A 17,849-nucleotide genomic window follows, 5' to 3' on the forward strand; every position below is an offset into this window, starting at 1 on the left:
TTGTAGTCAGTTCTGTGGTTTGAATATCTGTGGCAAAATGGTTGTGTAATGGCGGATGAATGTTGTGTTTGAAATAACGTTGGAAATATGGCTTCGTCCGTTGCATTAGGAAAGAAGAAAATTACACAGAATGACTTGAGACGTATAATGAATGAACAAAAACGTAAACTGTCGGACACAATTAAGAAGATAGAGTCTCCTCTAGCAAAATATCCTTTTTACCATAATGTTTTTAGGTATGTGTTTTCTTAGTTGTAGTTATATGTGGCGGCAGTTTTACGGAATATTTTTGTGCATTTAAAGTTTCTAATCAAAGTTTCTTTTTTATCTGGGTTTTGACGCACTTTGACCAAAGTAACGCTGGCATTTTAAGCCTCAGTTTTGTTGAAACAGTGACAAGTAAGGTTATGTTGCAAGTTACGCTGCGATATTTAACCATTCCAGGTTTCATGGTGATATTTGATCACTCGTGACCCGTCTTCTGTGAGTCGGTTTGATATGGTTTTGTTAGGTTAGACATGCGTAATCATAAGGCTAATGTAACTGTAACACAGTAATTCATTTCTGCGTTTGTCTTCTCAGACTTAACCTCAAAGATTATGATAATATAATTTCTTATATAAAACATATATTTCTTAACTATCTCTCACATACAATGACAGTGGCCAGCTGTTGTGCATTTTGTGTGATTCGGTAGTCCGCAGTGAAGCAGTGTGGAATGTACATATCAGTAGCAAGAAACATCGTGAAAATATCATAAGTGCTAAGAGGAAAAGAGAAGATTCAGTACATTTTGTGCAACCTTCTGTTCAACAACTTTTGAAGAGGCCAGCACAAACTGATTTGACCACACCTCCTAAAAAGATTAAAGGTTAATGTGACATATTATACCAATTTTTTATGTAATGACGCTGGGGTTAGTTCTAGCAAAAGCCTGGATATTCTGACTTGGAAGTCTTTATAATTCTTTTCAGACTTCACCAGTTCTTATCTTGTAACATTTGCTGTAAAGTTGAAGTTGGTAGTCTGCTGGGCTGTGTTGCCGGGGGTCTTGTAGGTGGTTACCAGCGTTTCAGTGAAACATATCACCTGCGGGTGCAGGGTCCAGCTCCTCCAAACTGTTGGTTATATTTCATCACAAGCCAGAAGACCGCTATTGACGTCTTCACTGGTTTGAGTACCTCTTATCTCATGCTATAATGCTGTACATTTCTAGATATCTCACAAAGTAATTTCTGGGACTGAATATTTGGGTAGTTAAGTGCTTATCTTGTTGTAAGACTTTATGCTGGGTGAGAGAATACATTTCCTGCAATGGAAAATATTTTAATCATTTGATTTTACTAAAGAAGGCCTTGGTTTTGGCACACATAAACTGAATCCACTTTATGTGTGAGGCAGTGACTGTGCAACCCTATTTAAAATATGAGTCTATAAGAATATGCCACAAAAAATTTCAGCGCAAGTTTCCGGAAAATCCAGTTCCAAGAAGACAAAATATGTGTTACCTGGTCAGTAAGCTGAAAGCAGTGGGATTGTTGACACAAAAATCCAGATAGGAAATTAACTATGCTGACAGAAGAGACATCGGGCGTCATTGCTGTCAGACTTGAAACTTTTACTAGGAAGCCTCTTAAATGACAAATGCAGGAGACAGGTGTGTGAGTATATCTGCGTGAAGAGAGACAAAGTTGTCAGAATTGCAGCTATAAAAGACAATGGCAGTTCATGCTGTGAAGGAACATGATATGGTTGCGAGAATACATTTTTGTAATTGGTTTCTTGCAGGTTCGTATTTGAAATAAAGTTGCAGTAAACACACGCAGCCGCCACGGTGGTCTAGCGGTTAGAACGCTGGCCTTGTAATCCTGGGGTCTCGGGTTCGATTCCCAGCGGTGCCCGAATTTATAACTTGTGTTGGGCAAGGCCGTGGTCTAGGCAACACGGAGTTTTCCTCCGTGGCATCCCAACAATTACTCCATTCACACACAGAAGAAGGCAATGGCAAACCACTTCTGGATCATCTGCCAAGAACGTATATGAACAGGTCCCAGTCCGAGAAAAGGATGGAAGGATCCTGTTCATATGGACCTGTCGTCAGACAGAACACTACAAATAAAAAAAAATAAACACACACACTATACAGTAGTATACTTTACTTGAACCGTGTTGTACGACACTGAATGGTTGGTTGAGAAATGCATTGACAGATGCAGACAAACACAATGCTTCGTGGTGGAAATATATCGCGAGCTGCTCCCCATGCAGAGATGCAGCAGGTTGTGGCCTGACTGGCTGCTGCTTGGCCATGGCCCCCACAGACAAACAGGATGTGGTTGACCCTGAACTTTGTTTAAATTTATTTTAAATTTTAAAAAAATACAACATACACAGAACTTGGATATGTAAAAGTTATTAACGTGTTCATAGATATTGACAATTGAACTGGAGAGTAATTGGGAAAATAAATTATATGTGTAAGTATGTACTGAGGAAGGTAGAGCAGGTGTAGGATGGTGGAAAATGGATATTTGGAGATTGAAGGGGGTTAGGTCCTAAATATCTGGGAACAACGATAACAAATCAAAATGATATTTCTGAGGAAATTAGGAGGAGACTAAATTCCAGAAATGCTTGCTACTTCTCAATTCAAAATATTTTGTCTTCCCGTCTGATTTCTAAGAACCTGAAGATTAAATTATACAAAATACTAATTTTGCCTGTTGTTGTTTATGAGTGCAAAACATGGACCCTCACTCAGAGGGAGGAACACAGATTGCAGGTGTTTCAGAATCGGGTGTTGAGGAGGATATTTGGGCCTAGGAGAGAAGACGATGGGGTCTGGAGAAAACTGCATAATGACGAGCTTAAAAATCTGTAACTCCTCCCCCAGTATTGTCAGGGTGATTAAGTCGAGAAGAATGAGATGGGCAGGGCATGTAGCGCGCATGGATGGGACAAGAGGTGTGCACCGGGAAGCCTGAGGGGAAGAGACCTCTGGGGAGACCTAGACGTAGATGGGAGGATAATGTCAGGCGGGATCTATGGGAGATAGGAGTTGAAGGAGACTGGATTTTGTTGGCCCAGGACAGGGTCCGGTGGAGGGCTTTGGTTAAATCGGTGATGAACCTTCGGGTTCCGTAAGCCATCTGGTTGGTTGGGTCCACTATTTGGGAAGCCTGAGGGGGAGAGACCTCTGGGGAGACCTAGACGTAGATGGGAGGATAATCTCAGGCGGGATGTATGGGAGATAGGAGTTGAAGGAGACTGGATTTTATTGGCCCAGGACAGGGTCCGGTGGAGGGCTTTGGTTAATTCGGTGATGAACCTTCGGGTTCCGTAAGCCATCTGGTTGGTTGGGTCCACTATTTGGGAAGCCTGAGGGGGAGAGACCTCTGGGGAGACCTAGACATAGATGGGAGGATAATCTCAGGCGGGATCTATGGGAGATAGAAGTTGAAGGAGACTGGATTTTATTGGCCCAGGACAGGGTCCGGTGGAGGGCTTTGGTTAATTCGGTGATGAACCTTCGGGTTTCATAAGCCATCTGGTTGGTTGGGTCCACTATTTGGGAAGCCTGAGGGGAAGAGACCTCTGGGGAGACCTAGACGTAGATGGGAGGATAATCTCAGGCGGGATGTATGGGAGATAGGAGTTGAAGGAGACTGGATTTTGTTGGCCCAGGACAGGGTCCGGTGGAGGGCTTTGGTTAATTTGGTGATGAACCTTCTGGTTCCGTAAGCCATCTAGTTAGTTAGTTAGGGTGTTAGGGGAAATATTGATCAGGGGATATGTCCTGTGTGCAATAACGAAGAAGTCTGGAGTCTATATTGAGATGTGAGGAAACTAGAAATTTGAAAAAGGAGTTTCTGACAAAGGATTCAGAGATTGGAATTAGAAGGATAGTTACAAAGATAATGACACTTCAGAAAATTGGGTTATATTTAAGCAAATATAAAAAGAAATAGAAAGGTCAGTGAGAACATATGAGGAAGAATAATTTATAATTTAGGAGATAGCAAAGATTAGAGATAGTGGTATACTTTTAAGTAAAACGTAGAATGAAATAATGTTAAAATCAATGTAAGTGTATGCAGAAGTAGACGTAAGACAGGAAGTCATGTCTAATATTATAAACTAAACCAGCGGACTTGTTTAAATGTCACTGTCAGTAGATCTTCACAGTGGTTACAGTTGCATTGCCTTATCTTAAATGGTTATCGAAATATTTCTATTTTAACTACAATAGTCGCAGAAACACAAACAATGAGACACTTTATTTAGGTAACTACTTGGGACATACATTATTAACATACTCGGAGACAAATAACGCAGTACTTAGTAAGTCTAAAGTGTTCACATTATTTACAAAACATCTCGTTCATGCTTGTAAGGTTCTTTTACATGCTGTAAATCTACAAAATGGGACCACCGGCTTTACTTCCTCTCTGAAGGAAGTTGTACTATGGATTTTTATCACCCTTAAAAGCTCCTCCACCTCAGCAGGGTTTTAACCCACAAACGCGGGGTCCAGTGGCGAGCATATTAATGACTGGTCCACTGAGGGTGATGATAGTAAGCATTACCCAGAGTTAATCTGATCTTAGTTTCTTTGTTAGTGCAATATTTGTTACAAAGTACATGAACCTTGGCGCATTATAAAATGTTTTATGTAATGATTTTGTCATGTAATATGGTGATGAGACATGAACTTGTACTTCGTTTCTTACTGCAGTGTGCTAAGTGTTGTGTGGAAGTGAACAATCACATTTTGAGAATTTGTTTCATCATCATGATTTCTGTCACCTTTCATACAGAACGTGAACACATTGCATGTCTGCAGTTACTTTATTCAAACCTTCTGGCCATAGCTGAAGCACTAAGGATTTGCAGATGTATGTATGAATTTTGTTGTTATTGGATGTAAAACCGCAAAAATGTATGTCTGATATAAAATTACTCTGTATGAATAGGGTAGACATGTATGAAGACACTTGTTTAATTTTATTATTGAAGAAATTCCTCCTTTAATTTTTGTATCTGCCAGATGTTTGAGAGTATGGTTGTAAAGATTTCTAGAATTTCAGTAAATGTATCATGTAATTTATTATGGATACTATCATTGTCATACAGTACCAGATTGATACAAATTTTACATACTTTTAGCGGAAATATTCCCACTTTTCCTTCTTGGACTGGAAGAAAGCTATAGTGGTCCCTATTTATAAAGGGGGAGATCGATCGGTAGTTGGGAACTATAGACCGGTCAGTTTAACCTCGGTGGTTTGCAAGCAAATGGAGCACGTTATAGCAGGGTATCTAAGGCAAGTCTGGGAAAGGAGTGAGTGGTTATATGAGGGTCAACATGGGTTTAGACCAGGGTACTCATGCGAAAGTCAAGTAGTCACGGTTTGTCAAGATGTTGCTGATTCATTGGACGAGGGAATCAGGACTGATGCGGTTATAATAGATTTCTCAAAGGCATTCGATTTAGTCCCACACGATAGGCTGATTACAAAAATTGCTGCAACCGGTGTGGACTTGAGGGTAGTGTTATGGGTAAAGGAATTTCTCTTAGGACGTTCGCAAAGAGTAAGAGTGGAAGGACAGCTATCTCATGAAGTCAGGGTAACGTCAGGAGTGCCGCAAGGGAGCGTATTAGGTCCCTTGCTATTCCTAGCTTATGTTAATGATATTTGGAAAAACATTGATTCAAATATACGGCTTTTCGCTGATGATTGTATAGTATACAGGAAAATAATGGATAGTAGTGACATTGATAAGTTACAGACAGATATGAATAGATTATGGGAATGGGCGGTAGAAAATGAAATGAAGATAAATCCAGGTAAAAGTAAAGCAGTCAGCTTCAATAGAGCTAGGGTGAAGGATAAGCTGAGTTACTTTTTTGGGGATCAATTAATTTCAGAGGCAAATAGCTTTAAGTACTTAGGAATACTTATTCGCAGTGATCTGAGCTGGGCAGATCATGTGAATTATACACTAATTAAAGCATGGAAGGCTCTCCATTTCGTAATGCGTATACTAAAAAAGGGAAATAACAATACGAAACGTTTAGCTTATACGTCGCTAGTGAGACCGATACTTGAATATGGAGCTGTGTGTTGGGACCCTTACAGGGAAGGACAGGTAAGAGCACTAAATCGGGTGCAGAAGAGAGCGGCTAAATTTGCAAATTTCACGAACGAATCTGGTTGGGAAACATTGGCACAGCGTAGATTGATAGCCCGAATGTGCGCCCTTTTCAAAGCATACACGGGGGGCCGGGCTTGGAAAATGATAGAGGATAGATTATTAAAGCCATGCTACCTGGGCAGGGACGATCATACTCGGAAAATTAGGACTAGGAAACAAAGAACGGATGTAGGCAAATATTCCTTTGTAAATAGGACCATAAGAAGCTGGAACCAATTACCTCCAGGCGTGCTAGAGTCTTTCCCCTGTAAATTAGGCACCTTTAGAAAGAGGGTCAGAAAAGTAGTTACAAGCTAAGGGTTATTAAGTTGGGAATAAATGGTGATAAGTGAAGTGAAGTGTCTTAGTCTCCAAGTGATGAAGGGCTGTAGTTCTTTGGGATAAAATTTTCATGTACTGAGAGCGGACTTTATATTCTACTCTTAAGTATTGTGATTAATTAGTGGATGTGTGTTTTTTATTGTGTGTCAGATGTTTTATTTTGAGTGTGGTATGTTGTATTGTTGTGTCTCATTGTATTGTTGTGTGAGTGCATCAGTTCATGACGTTTGTAATACATTACAGTTATTGTCTTATGTCTAGGTGGTATTAAGTTCTTTTTTTTTTAAGTTAAGTACTTGAGGTTGGATGGTTTTGTAATTTATGAGTTGGTTGATTTTGAGTGGGATGTGTTGTTTTTGTTGTGTCCTTTTTTATTGTTTTGTTCTGTCTCTGTGTTGATGTATCTCATTGTATGTTGTGTCTTATGGTTTTTGTTGTGTCCTTTGTTTATTGTTTTGTTGTGTCTCATTGTGTTGATGTATCCCATTGTTTGTGTGTCATATTGTTTTTGTTGTGTCCTTTTGTTTATTGTTTTGTTCTGTCTCTGTGTTGATGTATCTCATTGTTTATTGTGTCTTATTGTTTTTGTTGTGTCCTTTGTTTATTGTTTTGTTGTGTCTCATTGTGTTGATGTATCCCATTGTTTGGGTGTCATATTGTTTTTGTTGTGTCCTTTTGTTTATTGTTTTGTTCTGTCTCTGTGTTGATGTATCTCATTGTTTATTGTGTCTTATTGTTTTTGTTGTGTCCTTTTGTTTATTGTTGTGTTCTGTCTCATTGTGTTGATGTATCTCATTGTTCTGTTCTGTCTCATTGTTTTGTATGTTATTGTAGGACACTGCCACCGGGTATAAACCCATTTGCAGTCAATAATAAATAATAATAATAATAAATACCATCATAGGTGTAACTGGTGGTACCAGCACTTTTTAAAATAAAATCCATTAACCTTTATCATACAAAAGTAGGGTTATAAACTCCCATACTGGCTTAACTTTAACTCCAGAGCTGGCAGTTTGCTAGTGTGAAACACAGTTAGCTTCACTACACTTAAGGCATGACATGCAGTCAGTATAAGTGAAAAAATTAAAATTTGTGGACATAACCTCAAAGTACAGCCACCATTTTACCCCTAGAAAGAAAAGACTGATTTATGTTTCTTGTGCTGTGGAAAGTCTATATTGCTTTTTATCCATGATTATGTGTTTCACGTGATCAGTGTGTCCAACCTGGCAGAGTTTAATGCAAGAATGTATGTGTGCCAGAGGTCAGAGTGTTGATTTTATGCTGAAATCCATTGAAATTTCAACAGGTATGCTCATTGGGTACGGGAATGAAAGTGATCAGTGGATGAAGATGACTTCTGTCTTTCATGGTTAAGAATATCTGGATGTGCTTTGCAATAGGTTTTCATGGCTTGGTGCTTCAACATAAAGACAGCTGATGTGATTTTAAAATATTGTCTCTTTAATGGTAGGAATTCTGAAGAATGCACCAGAACCTGAAGTGCCAAAAGACGATTTTGATTTGAGAAGTCGTGTAGCTGTAGAAGAAAGAAATGATACAGAGGATGTCGTGATGGAAGACGGAAAGGATACAGACAGTGATGATTCTGAACCATTACCTCAGCCGACCAAAACAGTCGTGTCTAATCAAGAGGAGGCTCTTCCGGAGGGTTTCTTTGATGACCCCCTACTGGATGCCAAGGTGAGAAATACAGTTTAACTCTTGAGCTACATTTTCTAAATATCTGGAGCAACACTGAATTATTTTCACGTTAAGGTTTTTAATAATTTACAAATGTGAAATAGATGATGATAAAACATGGAAGCTTCCTGTCACTGGGAGCATATCATCGCTCTGCACCACTTCCGTTGCCGATGAATTTATCAGTGATAGAGCATGTTCACATTTACTTACCAGGTGTCCTACATATTTCATATGCATATCATCAAATCTAATCAGATCTAATGTACAGATGTGTAATGACTTGCAAACAGAAAAGTAATTTGACTCGTATGCGGAACAATAATTTTGCATCATCAGTGTTCTGCCAAATATGCAAAATTCTGTAACATTTTTTCAAGAGAGAGAGAGAGAGGATGAAAGAGGTGTGGGAAGGGAGGCATAGCAGAGGATTAAGAAATTTATGTCTTAGATAGAAATTTTATGTTAAAGATAGTGTGTGTGTGTGCGCACGCACATGTACATATTCATGTGTAAAGAAGCAATGATGTGTAAATTCTCATAATTGGGTGAATATTGGTCAACGTACAGTTGACTGACAGATTTTTGACCGAGGACAGTTGTCTTTTGCAAAATGAGTCAACAGTTCCAGACTCACTTATACTTTTCATCACACGCTAACCTCTTGTCCTATTCTGTTTACGAGGGTTAAAACTGTCCCATGTTTTTGTCAGACGTTACTGACAATTTGTACAATTTATTAAGGTTATATTCATACAGCTGCTTTGGGAGTTAGGTTTCAGGCAGTCTTTTAAAATGTTCTAGCCATGTCCTTTGATAATTTCATACTGATATCCTCATTACAGTTAGGGTCCGTTAATCTGTGTCTCACAATGGAGAAACATGTTGATGCTTGTTGTTTAGAAAAAAGTTGTAATAAGAAACTGTTATTCTATGAAAGTAAGGAACAAAGTCTTTTATGAAGGACTCCCGGGTTACAAGTAGCCCTGAGGATGAGAGCAGAGACTGTTCTCGAAACGTTGGCAGAAGATATGGTTTGTTCACCGTTTAGCCACCTGATGCGGCTTGTAACCCAGGAGTCTTTCATAAACATCAGTCGCCGTGAAAGCTTCACTTTATAAAATATTTTATGTTTAACGTGTGAATTTAATCTAGTATCTTCTTTCTTATAAAAGAAGAAAAGATTTGTTTAAATCTGAAATACTTTTACTTTGTAATTCTTACTGAAATGATAGCCATGGTGGAAATTTGTATTAAAGTTGTATTTTTATTGCATGTTTGAATTTTTTATTGCATAACTGTACTTTTTATTGTTTTACTGTTTTTTTATTGCATTACTGTGTTATGACAGGCACGCAATGTGGAATACAAAGATCCGATTGAAGAAGAATGGGAGAAATTTCAGAAAGAGATGAAGGAGGAGAACACAGTTTCTGCACAAATCATTGCTGAGGATCAGGAAGAAGCAACAGCAGAGAGACAAATTGACGAGATTGACGAACAGATGCGGAATTGGTCCAGGTAACCCATTATTATATTTTGTGATGGTTTATTTCTGTAATGGTTTTTGCCAGGGTAGCTCAATATAGTGACTGCAGACTGGACGACCAGGGTTTGATCCCCGATGGGGGCAGAGGATTTTCTTCTAGCCTCTGCGCCCACACCGGCTCTGGGGCCCACCCATCCTCGTATCCAATGGCTACCAGGGTACTTTCCTGGGGGTGAAACATGACTGCGGTGTGGGTGCTGACCACTAACCCTCGTCTAGTGCCGAGGTCGAGAATGAGTAGGAGCTATACCTCCTCTCCCCAAGTGCCTACACGGCGTGTAGTGGGACAGCTGTACTTTATTATTTTTTTTCCTTTCTATGATGGTGAATGTAATGTTTCCATGTTTATCTCCTCCTTGTGAGACAAGAACCGGGCTACATAATTCTTCTTCATATGTCTGGATTTTCCCACATGGCTTGTGTTTTTATATGTAGGGGATCTCGGGTTCGATTCCCAGCGGTGCCCGAATTTATAACTTGTGTTGGGCAAGGCCGTGGTCTAGGCAACACGGAGTTTTCCTCCGTGGCATCCCAACAATTACTCCATTCACACACAGAAGAAGGCAATGGCAAACCGCTTCTGGATCATCTGCCAAGAACGTATATGAACAGGTCCCAGTCCGAGAAAAGGATGGAAGGATCCTGTTCATATGGACCTGTGGTCAGACAGAACACTAAATAAATAATAAAATGTAGGTCTACTGCGGAAGTTTGTTCTGTCTTGCTGTTTTGCTGTTTGTTTTCAGGCTAAGCTGATCATAAATCAGTTCTTTATATTATACTCTGAACATTTAGAACAGTGTGAAATCTTTATGTTGTTGACATATGTGGGAATTTAAGGAGAACATCGGCACGAATAAAGCACATTTTATCGATGTATATTTTACTTGTGCGATTATGTGTGTTCTTTTCGTTTCAGAGTGTTGGACCTGGAACTTAAGAAAGAAGCAGTAGTAAAAGGTGTGTGTAGTAGGAACAGTGCTTCTGCTGCCGAAGATGATGGCGAAACATCTAGCGCAGATGAAGCTGAATTTGACGAGTATCTAGACTGGAGAGCCAAGAAGTCATACAAGTAGTAATTGAATAAAAGCCGTACCCTACAACAAAATAAATTCCTCGTACGATCGCGTTGTATTTAAATAGCTCAAGATGCCTGTTTCGGATCATATTTATTTTAACGTGAAGTTTATATTAAAATACTGTGGGCTGCACGGTTAATAAAAATGAATTCTCATCTTTTTATCGTGGAATGTATATTTGAAAACATTAGTTACTTGTGTTATACCTAGATGAAAATTGTTCTAGGAAGTGTTACGTATGATATTGGGCATTCTTGAAAGTTATGTTAATTATGTGAAAAAGAGAAGTGTAAGTTAATGTCAGTACTTTTGCAAATCAAGTAATTTGTAATAAAAGTGCACATACATTCTTACTCTTGGTTCTGTATGCAGTAACTGGGTCCTAGACTACAGTTATCAATACAAAGTTGTAATTATTCTGGTATTTTCATACAGTGTTCAGTCAGGCAAATAAAATGATATTGATCCTTATTATTACTAGATTTTAAATGATTTCATGTTTATTATACAGGTGTCCCGCAACAGGATGTCCGTAGATTAACTACGTGCTCTTGGGATCATTTTGAGTTGAAAAGTTTAAATAAATAAACGTGAGTCCGATCTGCAATGGTTTGTCAGCTGCGCAACTCGTCGTTGACGTTAAATGGGGAAGTTATAAACTCCTTCGAATGAAAAAGTCAGAGAACAGTTTAATTATTGTTATTTCAAGAATAAACCCAAAGGCAACATTCACATGTATCATAGAAATAATTTCTTGTAACAATGTGCTTTGTGTTGGCAATACTCTTACACATTCCTTGGCCCATAACCTAAAAAAAAGTTGACAAAAAAGATCCAGTATCCAGTGTGTCGTCTGTCAGAGCTCAATTCCAGGTAAGGGAAGGAATTTTTCTCATCAGATGCTCAGGGCTCATCAGCCTCTTCCGCTGTTTGTACCAAGGGCTCTACCCACACAGGTATGTAGCGCAAGCATGAGGCTGCATTTCTTTGAGTGTTCCCTCAACAAGATATCACTGCAACAGGATTATTATTACGCTATTACTATTTTCAAGTGCATTCGCGTCGCTCTTATTAAGTTAGGTTAGGTTAACAAAATTTTTTTTTCTGAAGTTCTGCAGCTTTACTACAATTTGTCAAGAAATTCCAACTTTATTTTCAGACACTAATAACGGGCATTTTACGTGAATTCTTTATTATTTTGCATGCAAATGTCTCTGGTTGGTGGAGGAGGGAGAAATCTAGAGGGAACTTTTCACATGACGTTTACCATAGGTTAAATATCAAAGATGAAATTCTCCTCAGTGAGTCAGATTTGTTCTGCTATGCACAATTTCCCGAGTGCATGAAGTGAACATATTTGGGTCTGGTAATGTCTGCCTGCCCATCCATTCGTCCGTCTGTCTGTCAATATGTCTCAATACGAGAACTACTGGGCGGATTTTGATGAAATGTGGTATGAATGTTGAGCCATTGGGGACCACCAGTAAAATCTTATTTTTCAGTTTCCTGTAACAGAATAGGCGACACTAGCGCCGATTGTAAAAGACTCGTACAGTGACGAATGTTTGTTGATCTCGTTACATGGTTTATACATGATTACAAGCAGAGGTCTTAAGTTGCGAATACAGCCACGTACTGCGCTGGGCATCATTTGAAGGTGCTCATCTGATGGGACAGGTTCCATGTGATGTGCATTAGTATCTGTTAGCTATTAAAGAAGAAATTTTGTAAAACGGAGTTTATAAACGTGTGTCAGATCTCGGCAGATTTAGATGTGCATTGTTTTTTTGTTTCGTTATTATTACTGCGACGTGAAATTTATCAGAAGAGGCCGTGGTGTAATTGGAAGTTGCTGGAACGCGTAAGTACAGCTGCCCTTGCAGGACGTATATGTCTGCCTGTGATTCCGTGTAACTAACGTGTTTAACCTTCAGTTAAACCCACACTTTTCTTCATCGTTGGCACTGTTGCCCGGTTCGAATTCCATTTAGCCTTTCCGATGTATTCCGTTGATGAAATGTTATTAAATAAGAACGAATCTTGGATTTGCTGGCCGTTGTGACACATTATTTTTATTCCAAGTGCATCCCGACGACAGAATCTTAAACCAGGTCACGGTCAGGTCCTTTCAAATTCTCACACACACTCGCCATTAATGATCGCGTCATATTTTTCAACAAGTACATCTTCACAAGTTTAAAATAAAACAGTCAAATGACACAGTAAAAAATAAAATCCGGTACAACATTTTACGGATGGGTCTCAGTATTTGGAATGTCGTATATTAAAGCAGAGGCTTGCATCCCGCAGTAACTATTCTCCTACTCACCTACTCTTCCCCCACCGCCTTCTCTGCATTTGGCTTTAGAAGTACAGCATGAACACTGCTCGTGTCTTACGTAGCTTCTGTCAATCGAGGAGGCTTAGAAATGTACTTTCTCTACGTAAGTTGCTGATTCTAGGGGAGGGGAAGGGGGTGGCGGCGTTGAGCGGAGGGAAACGTCTTACGCATCTAACTCAAAGACAGTTGCAAATGACTGTAACAGGAAAGGCAAACTACAATGACACACTGACTCAAAAGGTAGAAGGAAGTTAATGGTGAAATCAGGTTCGTCATTCCATCGGCCTTGTTTTGTGCGTTTCGTGTTTGTTTCTTTGCTGCTAATTGTTGAAGGCGACCGACCTAACCTAACAAAAGCTACTTGAAGGGCGAGAGTTTGCTGTTCAGGCATTTGCGCACAAGCAGCTGCCACTGATATTAGCCAGTGGCAAGTGCCAATTGAACGTGTGAAGCGATTATTCTTTGACCCAAAAAAGAAGGCTGCGATAGGTGAGTGATATTTATCGCTACAGATAGAATATTAAATTATTTTACCACTAACAAGTACCAAACAATCGCGCGAAACTTGTTAAACCATATAAGATTTGAGGTTTTCACAGCGGCGAGTATGAAGATTTGTCTCTTCTGGGTTGTTGCGCTGTGTAGTCTGGTCGATGTTAGCCAACGTTTCAGAGGTCATACTGCCTCCGTCATCAGAGTATGAAGATTTCTGTCTTCTGGGTTGTTGCGCTGTGTAGTCTGGTCGATGTTAACCAACGTTTCAGAGGTCATACTGCCTCCATCATCAGAGTATTAAGATTTCTGTCTTCTGGGTTGTTGCGCTGTGTAGTCTGGTCGATGTTTACCAACGTTTCGGAGGTCATACTGCCTCCATCATCAGAGTATGAAGATTTCTGTCTTCTGGGTTGTTGCGCTGTGTAGTTTGGTCGATGTTTACCAACGTTTCAGAGGTCATACTGCCTCCATCATCAGAGTATGAAGATTTGTCTCTTCTGGGTTGTTGCGCTGTGTAGTCTGGTCGATGTTAGCCAACGTTTCAGAGGTCATACTGCCTCCGTCATCAGAGTATGAAGATTTCTGTCTTCTGGGTTGTTGCGCTGTGTAGTCTGGTCGATGTTTACCAACGTTTCGGAGGTCATACTGCCTCCATCATCAGAGTATGAAGATTTCTGTCTGCTGGGTTGTTGCGCTGTGCAGTCTGGTCGATGTTTACCAACGTTTCAGAGGTCATACTGCCTCCATCATCAGGGCGATGAGTATGAAGATTTCTGTCTTCTGGGTTGTTGCGCTGTGTAGTCTGGTCGATGTTTACCAACGTTTCAGAGGTCATACTGCCTCCATCATCAGAGTATGAAGATTTCTGTCTTCTGGGTTGTTGCGCTGTGTAGTTTGGTCGATGTTTACCAACGTTTCAGAGGTCATACTGCCTCCATCATCAGAGTATGAAGATTTCTGTCTGCTGGGTTGTTGCGCTGTGCAGTCTGGTCGATGTTTACCAACGTTTCAGAGGTCATACTGCCTCCATCATCAGAGTATGAAGATTTCTGTCTTCTGGGTTGTTGCGCTGTGTAGTCTGATGTAAGAAAACCGACGTTTCATAGGTGCTTGCAGCGTCCATCATCAGGGAGGTGGCAGTCACATCTGAAACGTCGATTAACTTTAGCCTTCCCTGTATTCATACTTACGTACTTCGTAATTTGTGTTTATTTATTAATTTATTATTTGTGTGACTAAATCTGTGCCCGGCGAGTGTTGTAACACGATTATCGGAGGTAAGATACGATGTTAATTAAGAACCCCGAAAGGATAATGATGTTACAATGAATCCTAAGGAAGTATAACTTTTATTAACAGTGATGGCGATGAACTGACAAATGGACTTCAGTGTCTCCCTTGATGACACTTTCTCTGTACAGGAAAGGGTCTAGATTGATTGCTGCAATCTTAATTAAGGCTTTGACCGGGATGTTCTTTTGTTAAATCTTATGTGGTACCGCCTGATTCGACTTCTAATGGTTAAGTGAAGTGTTTTCTTCGCGGTACGGACTGAATTCATAAATAATATTCAGACGATCTTCGGCTTCAAAGGGTTAAGTGTATTATTTCTGTGTTTGCCCGTAATTGGCTTCTCGCTGTTGGCAAACACTCAAATGAAATGAAATGAACTGAATTATTACGAGCCAGATTTATGATGAAATTCGGCCAGTTATAATGTACGAAAATTAAGGAACCAGAAACTTCATTACCGTGTTCACAAAAGCTCACGTTTTGAGTCCAGTCCAGTCCTCTTTCTTATGAGATTCATTTTAATAGTATCCTCCCATCAGTGAGTAGGTTACCGAGGCGGATTCTTCCGTACAGATGCTCTGATTATTCATTTGTTATCTTAACCATGTACAGACAGAACCTTGTGGTCGAGTGGTTGTTATAACTCACCCGATTCGTGTTCAGGAGGTCCCCGGTTTAAATCTCGACCCAGAGAACGACTATCTGATTTTCCTCAGTCTCTCCACGGAAATGCATGAATAGTACCTTCATCATTTCCAGTTCACTATCGTCATCTTGTAATGTAGTCAATAAAGATGCTGTTGTTGAATATTTAGGGCTGAAAGGAATGTCTCAGGGGTCTGTAGCATCACACAAAGTCAGCTCGCAATTTTCGAATGTTCATGCCTGAAGTTGTGATTGGTGTTTCCCAAAATTGAGCGGTGACCCCTTTCAAGCCCAAAAGAAGAATTGAGTGTCGAAGTCACCTCCACACGGGATGAAACCAAAACTCATTCCTGATTGGATTAAAAAGTCACAGACTCCAAACAAGAAAGATGTAAGATTAATTTATATTGGCTCAGGGTCCGGGGTTCGGTACAAGGAACAATCCTTTCCCACGAAGATCTGAACCTTCAACACGTGGTCCCCACGCTACCTTCTTAAATCGTAAAAGCTTTTAAGTAATAAACACCATTTGTTAAAGAGAGTAATCAGATGCTGGATCAGAGAAAAGGTAAATCCTTAATTCTGTTATCTGTCCACGTTCTGCACTTAACTCTCAGGAGCAGAAGTGTTCTCCGTTCTTTAACATGTGCTCCGAAACCTCCCAAGTACATGCTCGGCTGTTCGATACGTATAAAGTATTTATACAAACAGAACTGTTTACACACCGTAGACGAACCATGGCAATCAGCTAAGTGCCCGTATTAATACCCAAACTCCTGTAAAATCAACGTCCAATTAGGTGTTACATAATTATGGTTCTGTAAAGTACACACCTTTCATGCCCTGTTAAATACCATCATCTTTTTGATTTATATAATATTGTATAATATATAAAAAATATATAAAAATATATATAAAATATATATTAAAAATATATATGATTTAACATGTTTTTTACCACTAAAGATGACCTCTTGAGGTCGAAACGCGTTTGACATTAGTGTCCTTCAAAGCGTAAACAGTTATGTTTGTTAGATACTTTATATTTCAATACACTAAACGGTATGCAAGGTTTTAAAATGCTGGATACGGAAATTTAAATATGAGTCTGAACTTATGATAAATCAATATTAATAATCATATAAAAATAATAAAGTATTAGGGATAAATTATACACAAATCAATTAAGCAAATCAAAGACTGTTTGATGTGCGATTACAATCTTATTTGACGCTAATCTTACGAGGTGCGATCGAAAGGTTTCCAGACTGCGCGTATAAAAACCCGTACACTTATCTCAGGTATTAAATTCATCCATCACCCTCGAAGTAGTTCCCCTGGGAGTGAACACAACGATCCCAGCGCCGCTGCCAAGCCTGGAAGCATCCCTGGAAATCTTTCTTTGTCAGCCTGTCAAGCACCATCTGCGATTCTGCCTGAATCTCTTCTATCGTCTCAAATCTCCTTCCCTTTAGCTGAATTTTCATCTTTGGGAAGAGGAAGAAGTCACACGGAGCTTAGAAAGGAAGTTGGGGTCGGTTCTTGCAAGATCTTTGAGCTCCTGACAAACGAGAAGTCAAGTCGATTCTGCTTCTGGTCCTCAGACAGGAGCCTTGGCGTCGCATGTGGAGTTCTTCCTTTATAATCAGCTGACAGGTCCCATAGCCTATCCCAACAATGTCGCACAAGTCGTTGATGGTACGACGTCGATCTTCGTAACATTTTCGGGCGTTGTGCTCGAAGATGGTCGTCCAGAACGCTCGTCATCATCGACAGAGGTTCGGCCATTTTTAAAACGTGAATGCCACACAAAAGTTTGCGGACTCCCCAAATGCTTGCTTTAGCATTTCATAGGTTTCCGTAGCCGTTTTGGCGAGTCTTTGGCAACAGATTCAGGCAGAATCGCAGATGGTGCTTGACAGGCTGACAAAGAAAGATTTCCAGGGATGCTTCCAGGCTTGGCAGCGGCGCTGGGATCGTTGTGTTCACTCCCAGGGGAACTACTTCGAGGGTGATGGATGAATTTAATACCTGAGATAAGTGTACGGGTTTTTATACGCGCAGTCTGGAAACCTTCCGATCACACCTGGTATAGGTTTTCTCCTGATGTAAATTTACTTTTAATATATTTATATTGTTATGTGTTGAAAAACTATTCTGAATATTCCCCTTTGCGTAGCACAACCAACGCTCAGACTCACGA

At 39.9% G+C, this 17,849-nt stretch overlaps 2 protein-coding genes and 1 long non-coding RNA gene across 4 annotated transcripts in view; 2 read left to right on the plus strand and 1 right to left on the minus strand.

Moving 5' to 3' along the window:
* Positions 1-14: 14 nt before the first annotated feature.
* On the plus strand, positions 15-11,343 carry LOC147873088 (zinc finger protein 830). The gene is made up of 5 exons (XM_087352961.1): positions 15-209; positions 651-871; positions 8,015-8,244; positions 9,596-9,765; positions 10,713-11,343. Exons 1-5 carry the CDS (start codon positions 88-90, stop codon positions 10,867-10,869), a joined length of 900 nt encoding a protein of 299 aa, XP_087209087.1. The 5' UTR covers positions 15-87; the 3' UTR covers positions 10,870-11,343.
* A 212-nt stretch (positions 11,344-11,555) lies between these two features.
* On the minus strand, positions 11,556-13,306 carry LOC110838617 (uncharacterized). The gene is made up of 2 exons (XR_002546175.2): positions 13,202-13,306; positions 11,556-11,885 (listed from the first exon to the last, which is right to left on the minus strand). It is a non-coding gene; the product is annotated as an uncharacterized LOC110838617 (long non-coding RNA).
* Positions 12,486-17,849, plus strand: part of LOC110838604 (aminopeptidase N) — a 59,039-nt gene continuing 53,675 nt past the window's right edge. The window contains exon 1 of one of the 2 annotated variants that reach the window (XM_087352929.1): positions 12,486-12,733. The gene's annotated coding sequence lies outside the window, so the exon portion shown is untranslated. Of the gene's footprint in view, positions 12,734-13,477; positions 13,703-17,849 lie in introns of those variants that run through there. The other variant, XM_087352930.1, reaches the window with a different exon arrangement.

Source organism: Zootermopsis nevadensis, unplaced genomic scaffold, assembly GCF_977971745.1.
Source record: "Zootermopsis nevadensis isolate Lab colony 2312 unplaced genomic scaffold, Znev_1.0 Znev_ptg000021l, whole genome shotgun sequence".
Lineage (NCBI taxonomy): Eukaryota > Metazoa > Arthropoda > Insecta > Blattodea > Termopsidae > Zootermopsis > Zootermopsis nevadensis.

Bases quoted from the DNA above. Each gene is read 5' to 3' on its own strand.
- LOC147873088 (XM_087352961.1), top strand. From the start codon at position 88: ATGGCTTCGTCCGTTGCATTAGGAAAGAAGAAAATTACACAGAATGAC. The intron at 210-650 runs ATATCCTTTTTA...ACTATCTCTCAC, and splicing joins ATAGAGTCTCCTCTAGCAAA to ATACAATGACAGTGGCCAGC. The intron at 8,245-9,595 runs GTGAGAAATACA...GTGTTATGACAG, and splicing joins ACCCCCTACTGGATGCCAAG to GCACGCAATGTGGAATACAA.